Raw genomic sequence first — 21,457 nt, forward strand, 5'->3', positions numbered from 1 at the left:
TTCCCCCCCCCCCCCCCCAAAAATTTATTATTGGTTTTAGTCTTTAGATGAGCAATGTTCTGTTGGCTTGACAATAGATTTTTTAATTTCTCCAAAATTTCGTGCACTATGACTTCACAACACAATTTTTCCTTCTAATTTTTTAAACTCAACAAAATATGTTATACCGCACGTAGATAATTCATTATATAGCTATATCTGCAAATAGGAACGTTTCTTGTTTTAATAGCAACTTTTATATTATTATCAAAATAAGTAATTTATTTCTTTCTACTTTAACCAATTAAAATGTTATTTATTATAAAAGCTATTTATTTATAAGTCAACTTAATTATAAGCAGACCTTTCATGCTTAGTCAAGCATGACCTTAAACGATGCATTAAACTTATCCTCTCATCACCGCGTGAACTAAAGTGCAATAAAAAAAGGATTTTACCATTTTTACACAAAAATTTTCATAATATATTACATAATATGATGTGGAGGAAAAAGATTGAATGAAAAAGTGATTGTGTTTTAAACTGACAAATGATAGAGCGTTACGTGATATTATGTAATTTATTATGTAAATTTTTATATACATATAGCAAGATTTATAAGAAAAAGGTGGTCCACAGACAACAATAGTGGCATTTGACAAATCTTCCCTACCATGAAAATGACTATAGATGGTGAGGCCCCGCATTCAATCTAAATTCACAAAGTAGAGATCTTACATGCATTATTCCAATAGTGATTTGATATCATTTCAATCACACATTTTTCAATAAAATAATATTATACACAAATCAAAAAAAATTCTTATTTTTTAATCACACATTTCCCATTAATACACTATTCAAGAATGTATTATTACAAAAATAATGTGGCTCAAACACCCCATATAGATAAAGAAAATCTTAGATTTATTAAACTTAATTAATTGACTTGCAGTCCATCCCATCTATCTGTCAAAAGTTAATAAATTGTGATTAATTAAGTGATTGTGACAAGTGTATTAATCTATCAAAACCAAGTTATTTATGTGAAATCACTGTCATCATTCGTGACCAATATATCCCATCCAACAAGTTTTGAGGATGATATTTTGCTTATTAAGTGGCATTTCAGTATAGATATTATTGAACGGTAAGAAAAGAAGAAATGAAAAGGAAATATTTCGTTGTTTGTATGTAAATTCTAGATTAAGGGTGAGAAACACATGGATTCGTTTTTGGGCTCGATTTTCGTTCCAACTCGATTCATGGACAGTTCAAGAGTCATGGATTGAGTCGGATCCCATTTTTTAAAGGAGCTAGCTCATTTTGTGGCTTGTATTATCATTTCTTTAGAAAAACACAAATTTTCTCGTGGGCTTGTGGATGCTCAGTCCAACCCATGAAGTCCACAAGCCAAAGGGTTGAATCGAGTCTAGTGTGTGCATACGAGTTGAGCTAGCTCAGCTCAACCAATAATAACCACTATTCTAGACCCACTCCGAAAGCTCACATTATATTCAATTATAAATTTAGTCCATATTCTTACTAAAATTCCTTTTTAAGAGTAATGTTCGAGTCTAGTGTGTACATACGAGTCGAGCTAGCTCAGCTCAACCGATAACAACCACTATTCTAGACCCACTCTGAAAGCTCACATTATATTCAATTATAAATGTAGTCCATATTCATACTAAAAATCTTTTTAGAGTAATGTTATAAAGTATTAGTAGTGCTTAACACATGTCTATATCACAATAAAGTCATTTTGATTAGAATTGGAATGTATTTTTACTCCTTGAATGATAAGACGATCATCACATTGTCACATAGATTAATGTTACATAACATTATGTTTTTCCTTTACTGGTGCTTTTTCAACTTATTCCATTTTATACCAATATTTAATGGACATTAATTAGTGTGTGAAAATTTTCGTAAACTACTGCTTAAATACCTATTTAAAATCTCTTGAGTTGAAAATAATACTCTCTATATATGTGTTAGAAGAATTTTGTGAATAGTGACGCCGAAATAAGTATAATGATGGTGACAAAGTCGAGGCAAGAGTTGGACTCTTTGTCCTTAAGTCGAATTTGCCCCGCAACGGTGCCTACGGATTTCGGCAATCGACTCCCAAGATACAACGGCTACACTTGTGTTTGTAGCACTCCAAAACACAAGTACAACGAACCCAATGTAGGCTTATATACTCCACAGATGAAATGAAAGAAAATCAAAATAAATGAAATGATTTTGATTTTGGATAGAAGAGAGGATGAGAGACGTTTTTGCATATCAAACTGTGAGGAATAGGACACCCAAAGGGTCCTATTTATAGACCATGAAGGGGTGTGGACGAAATGGTTGAGACCAAACCATGCACCATTTCCAAACAATGCACCTTTATGAAAAGGTGTCTATTCACTAATGGTTGAGGTCTTTTTCGTAATTTCTCATTCATCCGATATTGGTTTGCCAAATGCCAAATATACCCTTCAATACATGCAGAGAAATCAAAATTCTCTTTCGGGGGCGTTGCCCCCGACCCCCCACGAGGGGCGCTGCCCCCTCGACCCTCGCGACCTGACCGGGCAGGTCGATCCCCGTTTGTGCGCTCCGAAGCGGCGAAGTGGCAAACAATTTTGCCTAAACGGATTGAGTCGAGCTTTTGAGTATTTGGCCAAATTCGATACGAACTTTAATCGATTTTTAATTCTCAATTTATTTAACCAATATCCAACAATATGAACTACAAATTTTTCTACCACCGATGTGAATTGCTTCAAAGAAATATTTTCAAGAAACTGCTACTTTATGAGATTAAGTGATTTTCTTGTTAGTTATTGTTTTGGTTCTCATATTTCTTGATTCTTGATGAAAAACATGTTGGAAAAAATGGCTTGTTGGAGGTTGTTTTGGCATAATTTGAAGTAAGACCGTCTATTCATTTTGGAAGATCAAAGTTGATTCGTGTTCTCTATGTGAGAATATTGAAATTATATATTTACTTGTCAAAAATGATAATTGGGTGAATGAGAAATTGAAATTCAAAGTAGATCATCCGGAAGGAGTTTATGTATCAGAGGGAAAGCAATTGGAGTTTATCCACATAAAGAAATGACAAAGGCAATGACTAGTTTATATATGGCTATACTTTGGAAGGGTGTAATTATATGTAGTAGAGAAACTCTTTCCATATGCACAAATAGGGTTACAAAATATGGATCGAAATAGTATTTCGAACTTTGAATTCGTGTGCAGACATAACCTGAGCACACGAACGTCGGACTGAATGAACCAAATATTGGCCCCTTAAGAGGGTCTCATCTCTCAATATTGTTCAGATACAAATTCAATTTGCATAAATGTAGGATTAAACGGACCAAATATTGGCCCCTTGAGAGGGTCCCATCTCTCCATATTTTCAGTTTCCGTCCAAAGTCTTGGCAATCGGCTCAGATATAAATTCAGTTCATCGATCAATTTTATAGGTTACTCCGTTGTATCCTATTTTAAGGACATCGTGTTTACACGGGTCTCGATTCGCTAGTTTCTTCCCTTTGTAATTCTAAATAGTTTACTATTCACTTGATAATTTCCTGTTTTGTTCTTTTTTGATATACAAATAAAATATATTATTCTACAAATTAATTTTGTAACAAAACACAAGTTGGGTATCAATTTCTGCTTGCTGTTTCTTTCTAATTAGCCTGTTGTACTAGATTAAATCCTTTAATCTCTGGAGTCTTCCTTTAAAGACCGTATTAAAAAACTAATTCACCTTCGGGTAATCTCGCGGAATCCTTGGATCTTTTGGACAATTTGTTGACTGTCAATAATGACATCGTCTAGTTTCACATAGATGAGCTTTACAGTAAATGAAACCTTTTCATATCATAACAAAAAGTGAAAACTACATTAGCTCAACAAAAAGTGTAAAAGAGTATCGATGAATCTTTTGCTGCTAATATGACTTGTGATCAGGAGAAGGAAAATAAGCTTGTCTATAGTAAAGTAGCTGCTTCTAGTAATGACTCTTCAAGTTCACGTATGCGTCAAAATCGAGTTAGAAGAAACGAAGTCGGTGTTTGCTTTATGCTTGGAATAGGTTATAAGCACGCAATCCACTTTTTATCTACATATTTTGAGGAATTCACAAGTATTACTCAATTATCCACTACTTAGCCTATATATTTATATTTTAGCACATGTTTGACAACCATTCTTTCGAGTTTTTTTTTTTGAAGAGAATGAGTTTTTGAATAGTAATTTTCGGAGAATGTGGTTAAAAAGTAAGAAAAATTTTGAATTTATATGAAAAATATTTTATCATAATAATGTGTGATTGAAAATGAGTGAAAAAAAATGAGTTTTAAAAGAATGATTATCAAATAGGGGCTTAAATTGATTATAAACATTGCTACTACGTCCATATATGGTGTAGATCGAAAGTTGATAAAAATCCCAAGTTAATTCAATAATTAATATTAACTATACATTTCATAGAACTGATAAATTTTAACTATAAATTTCATCAGTTTTTATTAAAATCTAATTTTTATTCATATACCAAACAAGGGCTAGATTTCTAGTGTACTTTTCATACGACACCTAGAAGAGAATGGTTTTGTACAAATACGGGAGTAAATAAACATGTGATAGTAACGAAGAATAACATAGCTTGTAAAGTATCAGGAATTGGAAATATAAGACTTAAATTTGAAACTGGGTATGTTTGTGTCTTCATACATGTTAGGCGCATTCTGGATTTGATGAGAAATCTCATTTCTATAGATCTCTAGAATATTTTAATTGCGAAAGCAAGTTTGGAGTTGGTTGCTTCAAAGTAAGTAAATGACCACTCTTTGTAACTGATTTTGCTAATTGTGATAGTACAAATATTTTGCATCAAAGATTGGCTGATCTGAGTAGTAAAGGTCTTAAAATTCTACAAAATAGGGATTTTTATTTTTATTTTTTCGCAAAAATTGTGTTTCAGGAAAAAACAACATAGGGTATAGTTTTCTAGCGACTTAACATAAAATATCTTCTATGTTATGTGGACACCCAAACTTATGAAACTCATCTAGCACTCAAACACATAGAAGAAACATATATGTCTTGTCAATAATTGATGATTTTTTTCAAAAAGGGTGTGGGCATATCTTTTAAAACACAAATTGGAAAAACTTCAAAAATTGATAGTGTTGATTAAAAATTTAGTAGGCAAGAAACTAAAAAGAGGACGAATACTGGATTTGAATTCTGTAATAACACTTTTGATGAGTTTTTAAGCAAAATGGCATTAAGCCTCCATTTGGTAGCCTTTAATTTGAAAAAAAATATGTTATTTTTGGAGAATGAGTGACTAAAAAGTAGGAAAATGTTTTGAGTTTATCTGTTAAATTTCTTATTGTGAATTTGTGGTTGAAAATAAGTATGAGAAATAAGTTAAAGTAAATTAAGGCTCCGTTTGATACCCATTTTTTTCAAAATGCATTTTTCTCTCTTCTCTTTTCAACTACACATTCTTTATTATAATAATATTACAAGTAAATCAAAAAAATTTCTATTTTTCAACCACACATTTTTCATTAATTTATTATTCAAAAATGTATTTTTACATTAAAAAGTCTCCCAAATACCCTCTAAATTAAAATTAAAGGCCAACAAACAAGGACTAAAAGACACAGAACAATAATGTCCCATAATACCCTTTGAGTAAAACGATGTTCTAAGAGTATAATTAAAAAGAGTTAAATGTACGTTATATAGCTCAGGTCTTTCCAAACCTTTTGGGGAGAATAAAAAATTAGTGCTTTAAGTCGAATAAATCATGAGAAGTAAGGTATTATAGGCAACTATGCATCCTACTCCCATCAAATAGAGAATGTATTAGATCCAAGATCACCAAAGTGCGTCTTCTTTAAATAAGTGTTAAAGGCCATACCTCTCGAGCTAAAAACTTAAATGTAAGGGTGGACATGGTTTCATATGGTTCTGGTTCCAAGTGAAACGAATCGAACCATGAACCAATGATTTATTTTTATAATGGAACCAAATGATTTTTTTAAAGATATGAAACCAAACTGAATCGAACCGTTTGGTTCTGGTTTGGTTTGGTTCTAATTTCATTTCTTAAATTTTTAGATTTGAGTCATATAAATTAGTAATGTATACCTAAATAAGAAAATAAACATCAAACATTTAGAAAATTCAAATTTCAATCATCGAGATCAAAAAGTCATAACTAACAAACAAAATATATTCATAATTTGAATACACAAATCAGTTTTCGTTTTCATACAAAAAAATGTTTAATAAGTAATAGCAATGATTCACTAAATTAATTGCAGTAGTTTTGAAGGCACACCCTAGAATAAAGAATGAATTATCAAAATTTTTACGATCTACTTCTATAGGCAACATTAAACGTTTAATATTTCATAAATGTTTATTAGGTTTTCCTCTATTTGTGAAGAACACAAATAACTCATCAAACAATCAAGGTAAGAAAAAAGAGTTTAGGGACTTTTTAAGTAACTGACCAATTTTATTTTTCGATCTTAAATGACACTCCACTGACTTGATGAAATGCGGTACCAATATACTGCGACATTGTGTAAATTGAAAATGAGTGAAGGAGAAATAATTCAACCGAATACAAAATTAGGGTGTAGACAACTAATGAGTTGTTTATCTCTAATGACCCAAAAATGATTAATAAATTGTATTCAATTAATATGCTATCTCCAATGAATACAAAATTAGTATTTCCAATAATTATTATATACAAAATTAAATATTAAGTTTAGTTTTGGTTCTGGTTTTTGAACTAGAACTGAACTAGAACCAACATCAAATGGTTCTTGGTTCAAAGAACCAAAACCATTAATTTTTTTATAGAACCGAACAGAACCACTTGGTTTGGTTTCTTCTGATCTGGACATTTTGTTCACCCCTACTTAAATGGTTCTAAAATCGATGAAAGTAAAGATGTCATTCTTAAAGAGGATAACACTTCATACATGATAAAAATCGAAGATAAACTAATGAAGTAAAGTTATGGTAAATCTGAAAATAAGGTGGAGTTTGTTCAAATAGGTGATCAACTAGGTGATACACCTGTTAAGGGAGAGCAGCATCAAGATGTGCCACCTACTGAAGATGAATCTGAGTTGGAAACTGAACCAAACTTAGAGGAGAAGAACTTAATCTACCCTTTGACTAAACAGTAGGAAATGATAGAGAAAAGAATAACTAGCATACAAATTCAGGTTTTCTAGCATTAGTCATTAATCCATACGAGTAACTGAGTGATAAAGAACCTAAAACCTTTAGTGAGGCAAGTCAAAGTGATCTCGTGGGTAGTTATGATTTATGAATGAGAAAATGGCATTCCTATATAAGTAGAAAACAAGAGAATTTGTATCTAACCCCAAAAATGACTCTATATTGGATTGTAGGCAGATTTGAAAAAGAAAATAATACCAAATCTAAACATTTAAGATTTAAGGTCAAATTAGTTACAAAATGCTTTCCCAAAGAGAAAATGTTGACTATAACGATTTTTTTTCTTTTCAATTGTAAAATATACTACAATTGGAGTTATGTTTGCTTTAGTTTGCACATTTCAATCGTAAAATAGAATAACTTGATGTTAAAATTGCATTTTTACATGAATAGTATGAAGAAAAGAATTTTATGAACAACTTATTGATTTTCTTTATAAGTGTCTTCTTAAAATGCATTTGTATGGCCTTAAGTAGTCACCTAAGCAGTGGAATAAAAATGGTTGGTACATTCCTGTTATCCTTAGATTTCAAAATAAGTGAATTTGATAATTGCTTGTAATGTAATTCTAAATTACCCACACATATACATGTTTATTTGTAACAATAAGTTGATGATATGCTAACAATTATTTCATGTGTTGAAACAGTTAGTAATAGAAAGAGTGCTTTAAATTTGGAATTTGAAATGAAAGATTATGGCAATGCCAATAAAATCTTAGGTGTGGATATTGTTATATATTGAATCAAATCTATTTTAGTTATAAAACATACCAAAACAAAATAATAATAATAATAATAATAATAATAATAATAATAATAATAATAATAATAATAATAATAATAATAATAATAATAATAATAATAATAAAAATAAAATAAGTCCTTATATTCATAAAGTACACAACAAGTTTTCCAATGTTCAATGCCAAGTCAATGTAACTTTAGTAAATCATTCTATGCTTAGCAAAGATCGCTATCCTAATAATAAAGATGACAAGATTAGTCACGTAGAAAATGTCATTAATCAAATACAATAGGTTCAGCAATGTACACTATGGTGTTGTATTGTGCTTGATATTGCTTATTTGGTTAGTATTTTTTGCAAATACGTATGATCTTGAATTTCAACATTGAAGAAGCACTAAAATAGCTCTTAACATACTTGAAATTTGGGTTTAGTGTTTAAACATTGTAATGAAGGAATTTAAATATGTGCATGCTAATTATAAAGTCCCGTTTGGCCCCCATTATTTTTAATTTTAATGGAAGGAATAATATTTTTTTGGAGAATAAAACACATTGACATTAAACTTTACTTCATAAGAGATATTATATCCAAATGCGTAATCCAATTTGAAAAAGATTCATTCACAGTTCAACCCCTCGGGTACTAAACTTTTTCTTTTAGTCAAATTTAAGTCTTGTCTTGGCTTATCATTGATAAATGTAATTATTCTGTAGATAATTGAGGGAAATGACACAAAGCTAAAGAGTTTTGAGTTCTTCACAATTGATCCATGGCGAAGATTGTGAGTCTTGGTAGTTGGTAACCCGTGAAGCCCAACTGCGAAATGCGACTTTCAAAGTTGATAGAAAGAAGCACGCTTATGTGCAAAATGCAATCACTGCTATATAAAAAATATTATTTTGATAATCTCCTTTCTATTTTCAAAAAAAATTAGAAACCTCCCAAAAAATTTACTTTAGACAACAAATTCATCCCTGTCGACAAAAGGTAAATATGCATTTCCCATTTTACTTCCCTATACGTTTTTGAAATATTTATTTGATTATATTTATATTATACTTTTTTCTTTCTTATTATTAAGATTATAAGTTTTTTTTTTAATACCTTTTGATTTTAGATTAGAAAATGCCATAATAAATATTGTTAGAAAGTTTTAAAAAATGTATAAAATGTGATTTTTAGCAAATATAATTGAAACGTAATTAACAAATAAATGTTTTAGAATAATTAGATTACTTTTCATTTCATTTTAGTAGTAGAAAATTTAGATAATTATCATTTGTTCATTTTTAATGAGAAATAATATTCACAAAACTATGAGTATGATAGAAAAATAATCTTTTTTTTTAAAAGTAAATTTGTTTATCTCTAAATTAAAATATAGAGAAAAATGATGAACAATACAAAGTTACAAACATAATCATAGATATAAGGAAAGAATAGATGGGAGATTTCTCAATTTTATCGTAAAATATTGTTTGAGTTATTATCATTAGAGTAATGCTATCTGTATGAGTGATAACATGGAGGATGGAGAAGGGGGGGAAAAGAAAACAAAGAAGGAAAAAAAAAAATGAAATCAATTAATATAATGTACATTGTTATTTTGTACATCGATCTGTAAATCATGATGTTCAAATAATATTACTCTTGTCATTAATATTTTTTAGTGTCAATTCTTGGTACCTTCTTTAACTCTATTCATCTTGCTAGACAAAAAAGTTTGAGAAGTTATTTTTTTGCTAAGGAATAACACTTTTAATTAAAATATTTGTAAAAGCATAAATAAGAAAGTTTTGTTACAAATTAAAGATATTCGATTAGAAGCCCCAATAAAATCTAGTAACCGACAGCCACAAAATCTGCATTCTTTAAATTCTTGTCTTTGAACATTTAAATTATGCCAAAAAAAGGGGATTTAATCCAAGTAATAAAATATTGAGACCCTGTTTAGGTAAGCTAAAAAAATTATTAAAATTCTAATCAAAATCAATAATTAATTAGCTACGTATTAAATTTCACGGGATCTACAATTTTTCAATTATCCATTCCATCAAATTTTATCTAAATTCACTAAAAATTTAATTTTTATTTAAACCAAACAGGCTAAGAGAGGTATTAATCAATAGCTAATCAATTTTTTGAACTTTTCCAATACAAGAATTATATGTTAAAATATATGTCATAATCACAATGTTGCCCGCATTAGGCAATTGTCAATTGATGCATTGATAATTACAATCACACATAAAAAAACCACTTATGAGATAAAAAAAAAAAAAAATTTTGAACATATTTGAATAATTGTTTAATGTACTTTATTCAAATAAAAGGGCTTTTTAGAGAAAAATTGACGTAAGATAATTTTCTTAAATATACAATTTTCAATTTTGTTTTATTTTTTTAGTTCATTATACTAATTATTTCGAACAAAAACACAAATATTCAAATTTATGTCGTCGTGAAATTCACCTATTAGTATCAACTTATAGGAATTGGACACGAACATCTAGTTTGATCGAAAAAAATCAAAATCATTTTGTAATTCTACACTGTAACATGAAAAAAATATAAAAATACAAATCGATTATAAGAATTTGTAACATTCCGATTCCTAAAAGTCATAAAATATATTATTGAAAAGTTGGCATAAGTTATAAATTTCATAAAGTATGTGATTAAAAATAAAATTATAAAAATAAATAAATTTTAACAAGTGTTACCCGAAAGCATGAAATGTGTGCAGGTTCTGATATGCTGCAAAAGAAGCCACGTGTAAAAATTCTACTGCTTATCTTACATGCTTTTGTACATACATCCCGTACAGTACCCCAGACAACAATTAGACTTTGTCTGTAAGAAATCACAGCATCACCAGATCAGATTCAATCACGACCGTCAGTCCCATTTTCCGTAATTAAATCCAACCAATAAGGGTACTTACATAATCCTCAATCCTCAAAAGCACAGCATCAGTATTGGGACCCACACCATGTTTGTCTGAATGCATGACCAATAATAAACTACTCGAAATGGCAAATACTTAAAAGTCTCCCTGTTGAGTCTTAATTAAATATTAATTCCAAGATTAATTAATTAAATAAATTAGTAGTTTAGGGGATTGTCCACTTTTTTTTTTTTTAATGTTATAATATGTAAATCAATAGCCTGCTTCCATATAGATAAAATTATGCCTGTAAATTACATGTTAGATAAAGCAAATTACATATTTCATGACAACATTAATTAAGAATTACACCAAGATTTTGATGAAAATGATTAGATATTGTCAAACTAATAATAACAAAAAATAATTGAAATCTTGTTTTTTTTTTTTTTTTTTTTTTTTTTTTTTTTTTACTTTCGTATAATATTATGTGCTATATATACACGAATAGCAGTAATCAGTACTAAATAATCTAACAATGTTTACAAAAATGCAAATCATTTAGGATTCTATAGACAAATTTTTGAAAAGTTAAAAATTGTCTCTGCGATTAAAACATTGCTTTTAAATATATTTAAATAATTTTTTGGAAGTACTTTATATATTTACAAGAACTTTTAGACAAAACTTACTTTAGATAGATTTATCAACTACAAGAAGTAAAAATTATATTGAACAAAATTGAACGATCTAGTATTATTTAACAGACGTGTTGATCAATGAATTTCCATATATACAAACACGATATATTATATAGGTGGACAGTTTTATATTATCATATTAATTTTCATTATTATCTGTACCAAAAAGCAAGGAAAGAATCTAGAAATGCCCATTTCTTTTCATTCCATCAAACCCCCAGAAATATGAACAAATCAAATTACTGTATCATGAGATAGATATAGTGATATAGAGAGAGAAATTGGAGAGAAAAGGTGGAGAATATAAAGGACCAGAAGTTGACAAATTTTTCGTCATTGTTCTTGCAAGGTCATTTGTTTTTGTGGAGATTTCATATGTGGGATCTCTCTCTCTTTCTCATTTTCTTGAAAATTAATTATAATTATATAAGTAGAAAGTATATACACACACTTGAAAAAGAATCCTTTTTTCTTCATTCTCTCTCTAAAAGTAGTTGCTTTCTGTTGTTTGGCTATAAATAGAGAGAGGCCCAGCAGATCGAAAACTCCGATGTTTTGTTCAGTTTAAGAAGGATCCGAGCTTCTTCAATGAAGTTATCAAGCCATTCTCTTTATTTTTTATTTTCTTTTATTTGACTGTTAATATTATTACTTTTAAATTTATATGTTTTGGCTTCTTTTTATTGGTTTTCGCTTTCACTAGTGGCCTATAGTGTGAAAGACTTTGAATTTCACATTATTCTGAGTTATTATTGATACTGTGGGATGATTCAATCTACAAGGGGTTCTTGAGCACTGATTCCAGGATGTGGGTCTGAGGTAAATCTATCTTTTTATTCATTTTCTGATTTTTTATTTTTTTTCTCAAGATTTGATTGGATTTTGGCTATGACCCAGGAGATGAAAAGTCTTGTTTTTCCCTTTGAATTTTGCTCATGAATAATTGTTTGATTATATGAATTGCAGTTGTTCTTAAAATGACCGCTGTTTGAGTTTTTTAGATGATTGGTATTAATTGCTTGGATAATTGAATTTATGCATTTTTCTTTCTTAAAAAGTCTCATATATTTTGGGTTTTTTCTTTGATCTTCAATAGATAAAATCGTAAACTGCAAACGAGTGATAAATTTGATGAGTGATCATTTCTACTTAGGATGCACTTGAATATTTTTCCCATAGGCCATATTGTGGTTCAAAAAGATTGCAGCTCTGTTGGATGTATGTCGTGCTGATTATTTGTTTGTCTGTAGCATATCTTAGCTCACTGTATTTTTCAACTGTATTTGTAATAGTCCAAGAGTGTTAGAATCAGCCCCAATAATTTAAGCTAAACTTGTTGAGGGAATTTATTAAGTTTCGTAATTTAGAATTTGAGATATCATTATCAAAAAATGCTACATTCCATCCATTTGATCTCTATGTTAAGTTGTCATGAATTTTATAGGCCCTAAAGCCGTCCTTTTATAAACGGGAATTAATTCTATAAAACCAAGACTCCAAGACCTGCGAAGACCATATTTTGGCGGTAACATCACATTCTCTGTCTATTTAAATATGTCTAGGTGGTATTATCTTACTTGAGCATTCTCAAATGGACATACAAGGTCAGTTCCCCTAGTTCTCCCTGCTTCTTTGAGATGTGATCATTGGCAATGAAATTTGCAAGCTACAGGCTCTTTTTTATATATATATCCAAATTAGGAAAATTAGGCGATGATGAATAAAAGAACTTGATGTGAAGTTTTGTTATAAGTGTGCTGGTTCTACTTGGTTGTTTAATTTTATTTGCTGATGTGAAAATGACGACCTATATAGGTGCATTAAGTAATTCTGTTGGTTGGGGTGTCTTACAAGAAAGTATGAATCGTGTTGGATTACTTTCGTAATGAGATAAAAAGTTGAATCCCCCTTACTTACTTAGACACGTGTAGCGTAGATGCGTATGACTTTTGTATCTCCTATCTGTTCATCACTAAAGTAACATTTATTATAGCGGTCATTAGATTTTGACGATATGAGCTGGATGTGTGTAATCTAGTCGGGGTTTAGGAAATATTCAACGCGTTATTATCTATTTCTTAAATGAGTAGCATACCATTAATTGTTTTTTTCCATTTCCTTACAAACAATTAACTCTGGCCTTCTATATAAACAAAGAAGCTCCAGGCGTTATAGTTACACATATCCACCTGCCGTGTACAATAAAAAGTAGAGTCTTCTCCATCTTTTGTTTCATCGGTAAAGAAAAACTATTCTCTTATGGAGAGCAAGTGAGCCGTGTTTTTTACTTCTTCCTCAATCAGTAAAGGGGTTGCTTGGATTTGGTTTTAACGTTGTCGTGTGAACTCAGAGGTCCATGTATGTAAGAAGCAGCTGTCATTACACATGGAGACACACATTTTATTTTCTTTCTATTCACTTCATCAGTTCTATGTTTATTCTATCATTAGATCTGCAATTATATGTAAGTTGTTTATTTTTGCCATAATTATTCTTTTCTCTAATAATTTTTACTCATATCAAGTATTTTGAATGTTAATCTTGCATCAGTGTCCTTCCTAACATATTGAAAAAGAATTTCTTATTTCCTAAAGCTGTAATGGAAACCATGGGGTCGTTTCAAATACCTTGAATCATGTGAGACATCAGCTGTGATGATTCCCACCTTTCTTTTCCTTTTAACTCTTTATTTAGTTCTATTTTTCTTGGTAAAATCATGAGCTAAAACGTCAAAAGAGTCGATAACATGAATTTGGTTGGCCAAATTGCAGAAACCAAAAGATATGAATTTGTACAGTGTATGCTGTAATCCAATTGCATGGTGACCTTCTATTATATTACCGGGTTTAGAAATTATTGTATATTGACAGTGGTAATTTTACATAGTGATTATATTTTATTTCTCTCATAACTTGTCTTTCTTTCCATTTTGCAATTTCTCGAAAAGTCGCGTCGAATATGTTGTGGAGGGTAAAATTGAAAATTCTGATTTTCGTCGTAATTCTGGCCTTTTCTTTTTCTTGCTTGAATTATTGATTTTATAATCAGAAAAAGCCCCCTCCCCTCTTAACTTTCCCAAGAGAAGAAATGTTATTTTTTTTTTCCCTTGGAGATAGAGGGACTCTCATCTTTTGATGAAGAGATGGATTGGTTTTTTTGTGATTTTCTAGTTCATTGAATTTCTTGATAATTGTTTTAGGCTATCGTTCGTGTATTAGAAAACCATATTACATAACTTTTTCTTCCTTACTCTGTATGTTTAGTTGGCATGCCAGATTGTCTTTGTTTTCTATTCAATAACTTGGCAAGACCTCTGTGCAATGTTCTAACGTCTGTAGCTGTGTCAGTTAGAGATAAGTGAGCAATTCTTGGTGAATTTCAGTTGATAGAAAATTATTGCAAATTCTGAACTATAATATTTTATTTTAGATTATTTATTTGAACCTGTCTGTTTAATTTCCTTAATCAAATTTGTATTCTTTCTGTTAGTGTTGTATGATAAATGGTTCCTAGCTCTTGGTAATCAGAAAAATATGGATTTTATATATGATCACAACTTGATACTAATCTCATTTCATGGCTTTGTCTTGTCAAGATTGCTTTGTTATTTTCATTAACATTGAAACTTGTATTGTTATGCAGAGTAATGGGACATCTTATTACCTGCAAGTGATTTTACTTAATCTCGAAAAGGAATAAAAAACTATGGAGAAGTGAAAAAAAGAATTTGTGATGTTGACACAATTATTTTTCCATTCAAATCTTCTCTGCAGGAATGGGAACAAAAGTGCATTGTGAAAGCTACTTGCCAGGATATTACTCCATGAGGAACCTTAACGAGGATTCTAGCAGTAGTAGCTGGCCCCTGTTTTATGGGGACGAGAACTTAACAAGCGGGCAATATTACAATGGTTTCACGCCAAGGGCTATAACAGATCGATGTCTAGGACATGATAAGGATGCACTAAAGCAGAAAATGCTAGAACATGAGACAATCTTCAAGAATCAGGTACTGTCATGTCTTGCATTCTAAGACATCCACTTCAAGTTTATTAAGTTCTCAGTTCACATGGTTGGCTCAGCTTAAAAAGTTAGCTTATAAGTAAATAAGTAAGTTTCAAAAATTAGTTATTTATTGGTGAAAGTTGGAAATAAACAAGTTAATAGTTTTGCCGTTAAGCTAAGAATTACTTTTAAAAAAAAGTAAGATGCTTAAACATGTTTGGAGATAAAAGAGTTGCTTAAGACCGATGTTATTTTTTTTTTAAGCTTAGTCGAACATGTTCATGTATGTAAAATGGAGTCCTTTTTATACTTTAATGATCCAATGATGTCGCAGAAGCTCAATTATTTGAATCTTCTCTTTCATCCAGGTTCATGAGCTCCACCGTCTTTACAGAACTCAAAGGGATATGATGGAAGAAATCAAAAGAAAGGAACTACACAAAAATCAGGCATCCATTGAACCATCATCGTCATCAAGTCTTCGGGGATCTCATATGCCAACAAATGAAGCTCGAAATTGGCATATGCCAGGCATTTCTTTGTTGAATTCTGGTTATGGTAGAACATCATTGTCAAGATTTGAAATTGTTAATTCTCCTCTGAGGTGTACAAAAGGGAACGATATACAGGCTGGCCCTTTTCAGTTCCAAGACGGGTGTACTTCAAAGGACTGTGATGCATTAGATTCAAGACCGTCCAAGGTGAGGAAGAAGTTATTTGATCTTGAACTTCCGGCCGATGAGTACATTCATACAGAAGAAGGGGAACAGTTACCAGACCACAAAGTATCCGGCATGTTGAGTTACATTTCAAATGGAGATCCAAAAATAGAAGCCCAGAGCAGTATGAAGATTTCCCCTGTTGATGGTGGGACGACTGATTTCCGTAGAGATGTTTCAGCTTCAGGTTCCCATTTAAGGGGCTCTGCTGGGTTGGTTGATCTAAACGAACCCATTCAGATTGAAGAAGTAACAGCTCCGTCATCAATTGGTAATTTTGGTCATACTTCCATCCATGGAGAGACTAAAGGTATTAATCAGTTTGCTAAAGGAAATCCACGAGTTTTAGGTGTACCAGGAGAAACCATGTATTCCCAAAATGGATCTTTGATAAATTCTGCTGTCGAGAGTAAAGGCAATGGGAGGAGGTGGCTCTCCCATACATATGAAGCAGGTAAAATTTTTGGTAAAGTTCCTCGAAAGTCTGAAATGTATTCATTATTTTCTCACTTCTTTTTTATCTCCACTGTATGTATGTTAAATTTTATGCTGTGTAGAACCAAATTCATTTTAGCATCACTATGTTTTTACTAGATTACCACTCAGCGCTATTGAAATCCTTATTTTATTCACTGTGTGTACGAGACAATCACTTAGAGACCATCTCTGCACTCAAGTTTATGCGCTGGAAACCCTGAGTAATAACTTCTCTCTTTGAACTGACTGCTTTATGAACTTCCTATCTTCTACAGGGACCAGTAAATATAACCCCAGTTCTGTAACTCAAGGTCTCCAACAAAATAAATTGCAAATACCTTGTCAGTCAGCACAGGTCATGCTCAACCAGGCTTACCGTCATCCAGCAATATATCCAACGGGTTATAGTAGAGAAGATATGTGGAGAGATGGACCCAACCGTGATCATTTCAATAATAGCCATTTAGAACCAATTTCGGCTTCTCATACCCGTGGGCCATCCCCATCCATCAATTCTACAGGGTTTTCCAATTTATGGTCTCACTCCATCTCATCTTGGACAAAGCCAACAAATAGCTCTACTCAAAAGTCGACCACATTTCAACCATCTTTCAGTTCATCTTCAGGTCTGCATCCGTATGCGCAGAGCCAGGATACCTTTGGAGACAAGTGGCAAGTCAATGTTAGTTCTAGGTTGAATCTGGGTTCAGGAAATGATTTAACAAAACGAAATGGATTTCATTATGGGTCTGCCACAGGATCCAAAGAACTGCCTGTTCAATTACCTCTGTCGGGCTTTGATTATCTTAACTGCAGTAGGGATAATAATGTAACATCTGACCGTTCGACTAATCCTGGATTTGAGAAGTTTCTGAGTGGCTCCGGTCATGTAGATTTAAAACCTGCAATAGATATTAACTTGAATGAGGTACTCCCAAAGACCTCATCAAGTGAGGCAGTTCCTCTGCATGATCACATGGTTGGAAAAATAATGCCTGATGACCAACAGATGGATTTGCCTTGGCTTAAACCCAAGCCAGCATATGAAAATGAGGTTGTGAATACTAGGAGATCAGAACTCTCGGGGGACTTGGGCTGCCTCCAAGCTTCTTCCCATTGCAAGACTGAAGTAGTGAGTGATCTTAATCAAATGTTCATGCCACGCACCATGTTGTCTCCTAGTGATCTCGAGACTGGGGCTAAAATGAAAATAAGTGAGACTCAGAATGTCAAGAAAATTCTTGGGTTTCCCATTTTTGAACCCAATGCTCATAACATTGAGTCATCTGACCATGTTTCCACCTCAACAACTCCCGTTTCCCCTCCCCAAAGGGAAAAAGTCAAAGATGAAAGGAAAAACAGAATGATTGATATTAATCTTGCTTATGAGTCTGATGAGCAGATTACTCCAGAAGAACTGATTGTAGAGAAGGAAATGCGTCCCGGATCTACAGGTATGAGGCATCACATTGATTTAAATACTTCAATTAGTGAGGATGAAGATCCAACAGCACCCTCTATTGCAAGCAACAATGGCAGTGTGAAGATAATCTCGGACATTGATCTGGAAGTCCCTGTTCTTCTGGACTGTGAGGATGATAATACACCGTCCAAAGAAAATATACAACATGAGGCCTCTTTACAGTCACTAGAACACAAACCCGAAAAAATACAGGATGAAGTTCTTAGGAACGCTGCAGAAACAATATTTTCGATCTCAACACCTTGTCAGCAAATTCCCATGGATGAAGGCATTTGCCATCCCTCTGATATATCCTATTCAGATTCACTCATCTGGTTTGTCAATGTTGTATCATCACATGCAGACGAACTTGAGAGTAAATCTGGTAAAGAATCAAGAGTTGGTGATCCTGCACCATTTTGTTGGGAGATAGACGAGTTTGAGGCTATGGCATTGCAACTAACAGAGACAAAAGAAGAAGACTACATGCCTAAACCCTTTGTTCATGAAGTTGAAAAAGTGGAAGAAATGGGAGTGGGTTCAAATAGAACTCGAAGGAGTCAGACAAGGAGAGGAAGGCTGCGGAGGGACTTTCAAAGGGACATCCTTCCCGGTTTGACCTCACTCTCCAGGCATGAGGTGACTGAGGACCTCCAGACATTTGGAGGGTTGATGAGAGCCACAGGCCATTCTTGGAATTCAGGCTTGACAAGAAGAAATGGCACGAGATATGGGGGTGCTCGAGGAAGGCGCCGTACAGTGATTGAATCTTCCCCTACTGCTATTTCAACCCCAGTTAGCGTTCCATTGAAGCAGCAACTTAGTAATATTGAAGCTCGTTTGGAGGACGGAAGCCTTACAGGCTGGGGGAAAACAACTAGACGGCCCCGCAGACAAAGATGCCCTTCTGGTAATCTTCCGACTGTTGCATTAACTTAACAATGCAGAGGCAGTTATTATTGTTATAGATGGAAGTAAGACGCAATGGAGCTTGTTTTGTGACTTTCTGAGATTCTGGCTGCTGGTAACTATGGTTCGGCTTTGTAAATCTCGTTCTGATTTTGTCTTTGGCTTACAGACTTTTATTAGTTAGAAATAATGTCCGATTTCTTGTGGATAATATACAAGATTGCTTTGAATATGTGCATTCATCTTTTTCAAAAGCTATTATTGCTTTTTCAATTTTTGAATTCTCTCACGAGGTCTCGGGTGCAAGAATGCGTCCCATGAGATTCGACTCAGCTACATAGGGAGCAGTTCATTGCCTTGGAACTTTTGAGATGGTAAGGTTATATTAGTTGGGAGAACTATATCATTGGTTTCAAAGGACTTTGTGGCTAGGTTGACATGCCAAGGAAATGGTCCAAACCACTGAGCTTATTGTAATATTTCTGTGTCTAGGTTGACATGCCAAGGAAATGGTCCAAATCATTGTGAGCTAAAATTTTTTAACATTATCCTACATAATTCGTGTTAATTGGAACATGTGTAGATTCAAAAAGGCTATACAATTTTTGTAAAACAAGGTAGAAGAGATAGGTGTAAACAGTGGTGGAGAACAAGCCCATCAGCTCGAATGGCCTGTGGCTCAACTCGGAAAAAGCTCAAGTGGAGTTGGCTCGAAGCTTGTTTGTACGAGTCAAGGCTTGGGTGAAGCCTCAAAAATGAGAATTGGCCCAAACCTGGGCCATCCCGCTAGCTGCACAAGCCCAAATATAGGCCGGCTCGTATGTGGGCTCTTATGGTCCACATTTTCAAACCACTTGCATAATTAACTTTTTTTAGTTTATAAATTAACGACCACTTTGTTTGTAAAATTCAACAACTTGCATATTCACTTTTGTAGTTTGTAAATTAACGATCAATTTTTCATATATTCGAGTAAGAAATAAAATAAAAAATTGAGAAGCCTGTGAATCGAGCCTTTTTTCTTCTTTTATAAGCCGACTGAGCCCTGAGCTTGGTCTCACGAGCTAGCTTGACTCAACTCAACTCGTTGCCACCACTAGGTGTAAATCGAACACAATCTACAATAATTGCTTTAGAACTTCTAACGTAACTATCAACTAAACGAACAGAATGGAAGGAAGGAATCTTGCAATTGGTCCTGGTATTTGCATTTATACCTCAGACTCGGCTTTCCAAAAGGAAAAGTGCAACAGCTTACAACACTATTCTAATAGGACCATTAAGGCGAGCCTATAGATTGTACTTTGTAAAATTTAAAAAGCTAGACTATGCTAACAAAAGGTTAGTGCTATCTAGATAAATGTAAAAAATTAAGAATGAACGATGGTAATATATTTGATACGTTGACTAAACTTGAAAATCTTTGTCACGCTCACACGTCTCTTTTTGTTCATGATAAATTTTAACATATCATCAAATTATAATATTTACTGAACTGATGAGATGGAACAAAAATCTTTCAAGTTTGTGAATTCAATTTAATTCTTAACTCAATTTCAGAATCAAACATAGTGGGGGTGTGGTAACACTCTGTATTCTAGCCCACAACAAGCCCTTTGGGCAACAACATAGGGCCTGACTTTCGGTATTACCAAACCTCCATATGAGATCATATAATTAGTAGTGCCAAATTTTCTGATGCAGAGAATCCTCAAAGAGACAACTGTAGAGCATACTTTTGATACTACTTAGATCTTGTTCTTACTTATTCATTCTGAAATTTTCACAGTTGTCAAGACTATGGAAGAACAAAGAAAGGATTTTAGAAGAACATTTTTAAGAGGAACAAACTTTTTATTAAGAAGAGTTGAGTTCGAGATGCTCATCAATGAAAGATAAGAGCTCATTATATAGAGGAGGAGCCTCATCAGACAACCGACACAAAACTAATAATACTACCAATGACTCATCACTTTTAGTACAATACTTATTACATAAGGACATGTCTCACAACTTAAAAGGACATGACTCATTACTTAAAAGGACATGACTCATCACTTTATTAGCATGACTACTTTTAGTACAATAATTTTACAACTATCTTTTAAAAAGTAAAGAATCTACTTTTTAAAAGGGATTTTATTGCAAACGACAAAATGATTATTTCACACGAGCTGCTGAGTCATCAAGGTGTTCCAAGATTTGCTTCTCGTCCAGGTTCATTTGAATCATCTGAATCAGATGGGAGTCCATGTTGCTTCCACCAAGGCCAAGT

At 32.5% G+C, this 21,457-nt stretch overlaps 1 protein-coding gene across 1 annotated transcript; it reads left to right on the forward strand.

The window, feature by feature from the left end:
* The first annotated feature begins 11,759 nt into the window (after positions 1-11,759).
* LOC111398924 lies at positions 11,760-19,436 on the forward strand. The gene is made up of 4 exons (XM_023026086.1): positions 11,760-12,429; positions 15,384-15,619; positions 15,984-16,788; positions 17,087-19,436. Exons 2-4 carry the CDS (start codon positions 15,386-15,388, stop codon positions 19,210-19,212), a joined length of 3,165 nt encoding a protein of 1,054 aa, XP_022881854.1. The 5' UTR covers positions 11,760-12,429; positions 15,384-15,385; the 3' UTR covers positions 19,213-19,436.
* Positions 19,437-21,457: the final 2,021 nt, after the last annotated feature.

Source organism: Olea europaea, chromosome 8 (genome assembly GCF_002742605.1).
Source record: "Olea europaea var. sylvestris chromosome 8, O_europaea_v1, whole genome shotgun sequence".
NCBI classification, from domain to species: domain Eukaryota; kingdom Viridiplantae; phylum Streptophyta; class Magnoliopsida; order Lamiales; family Oleaceae; genus Olea; species Olea europaea.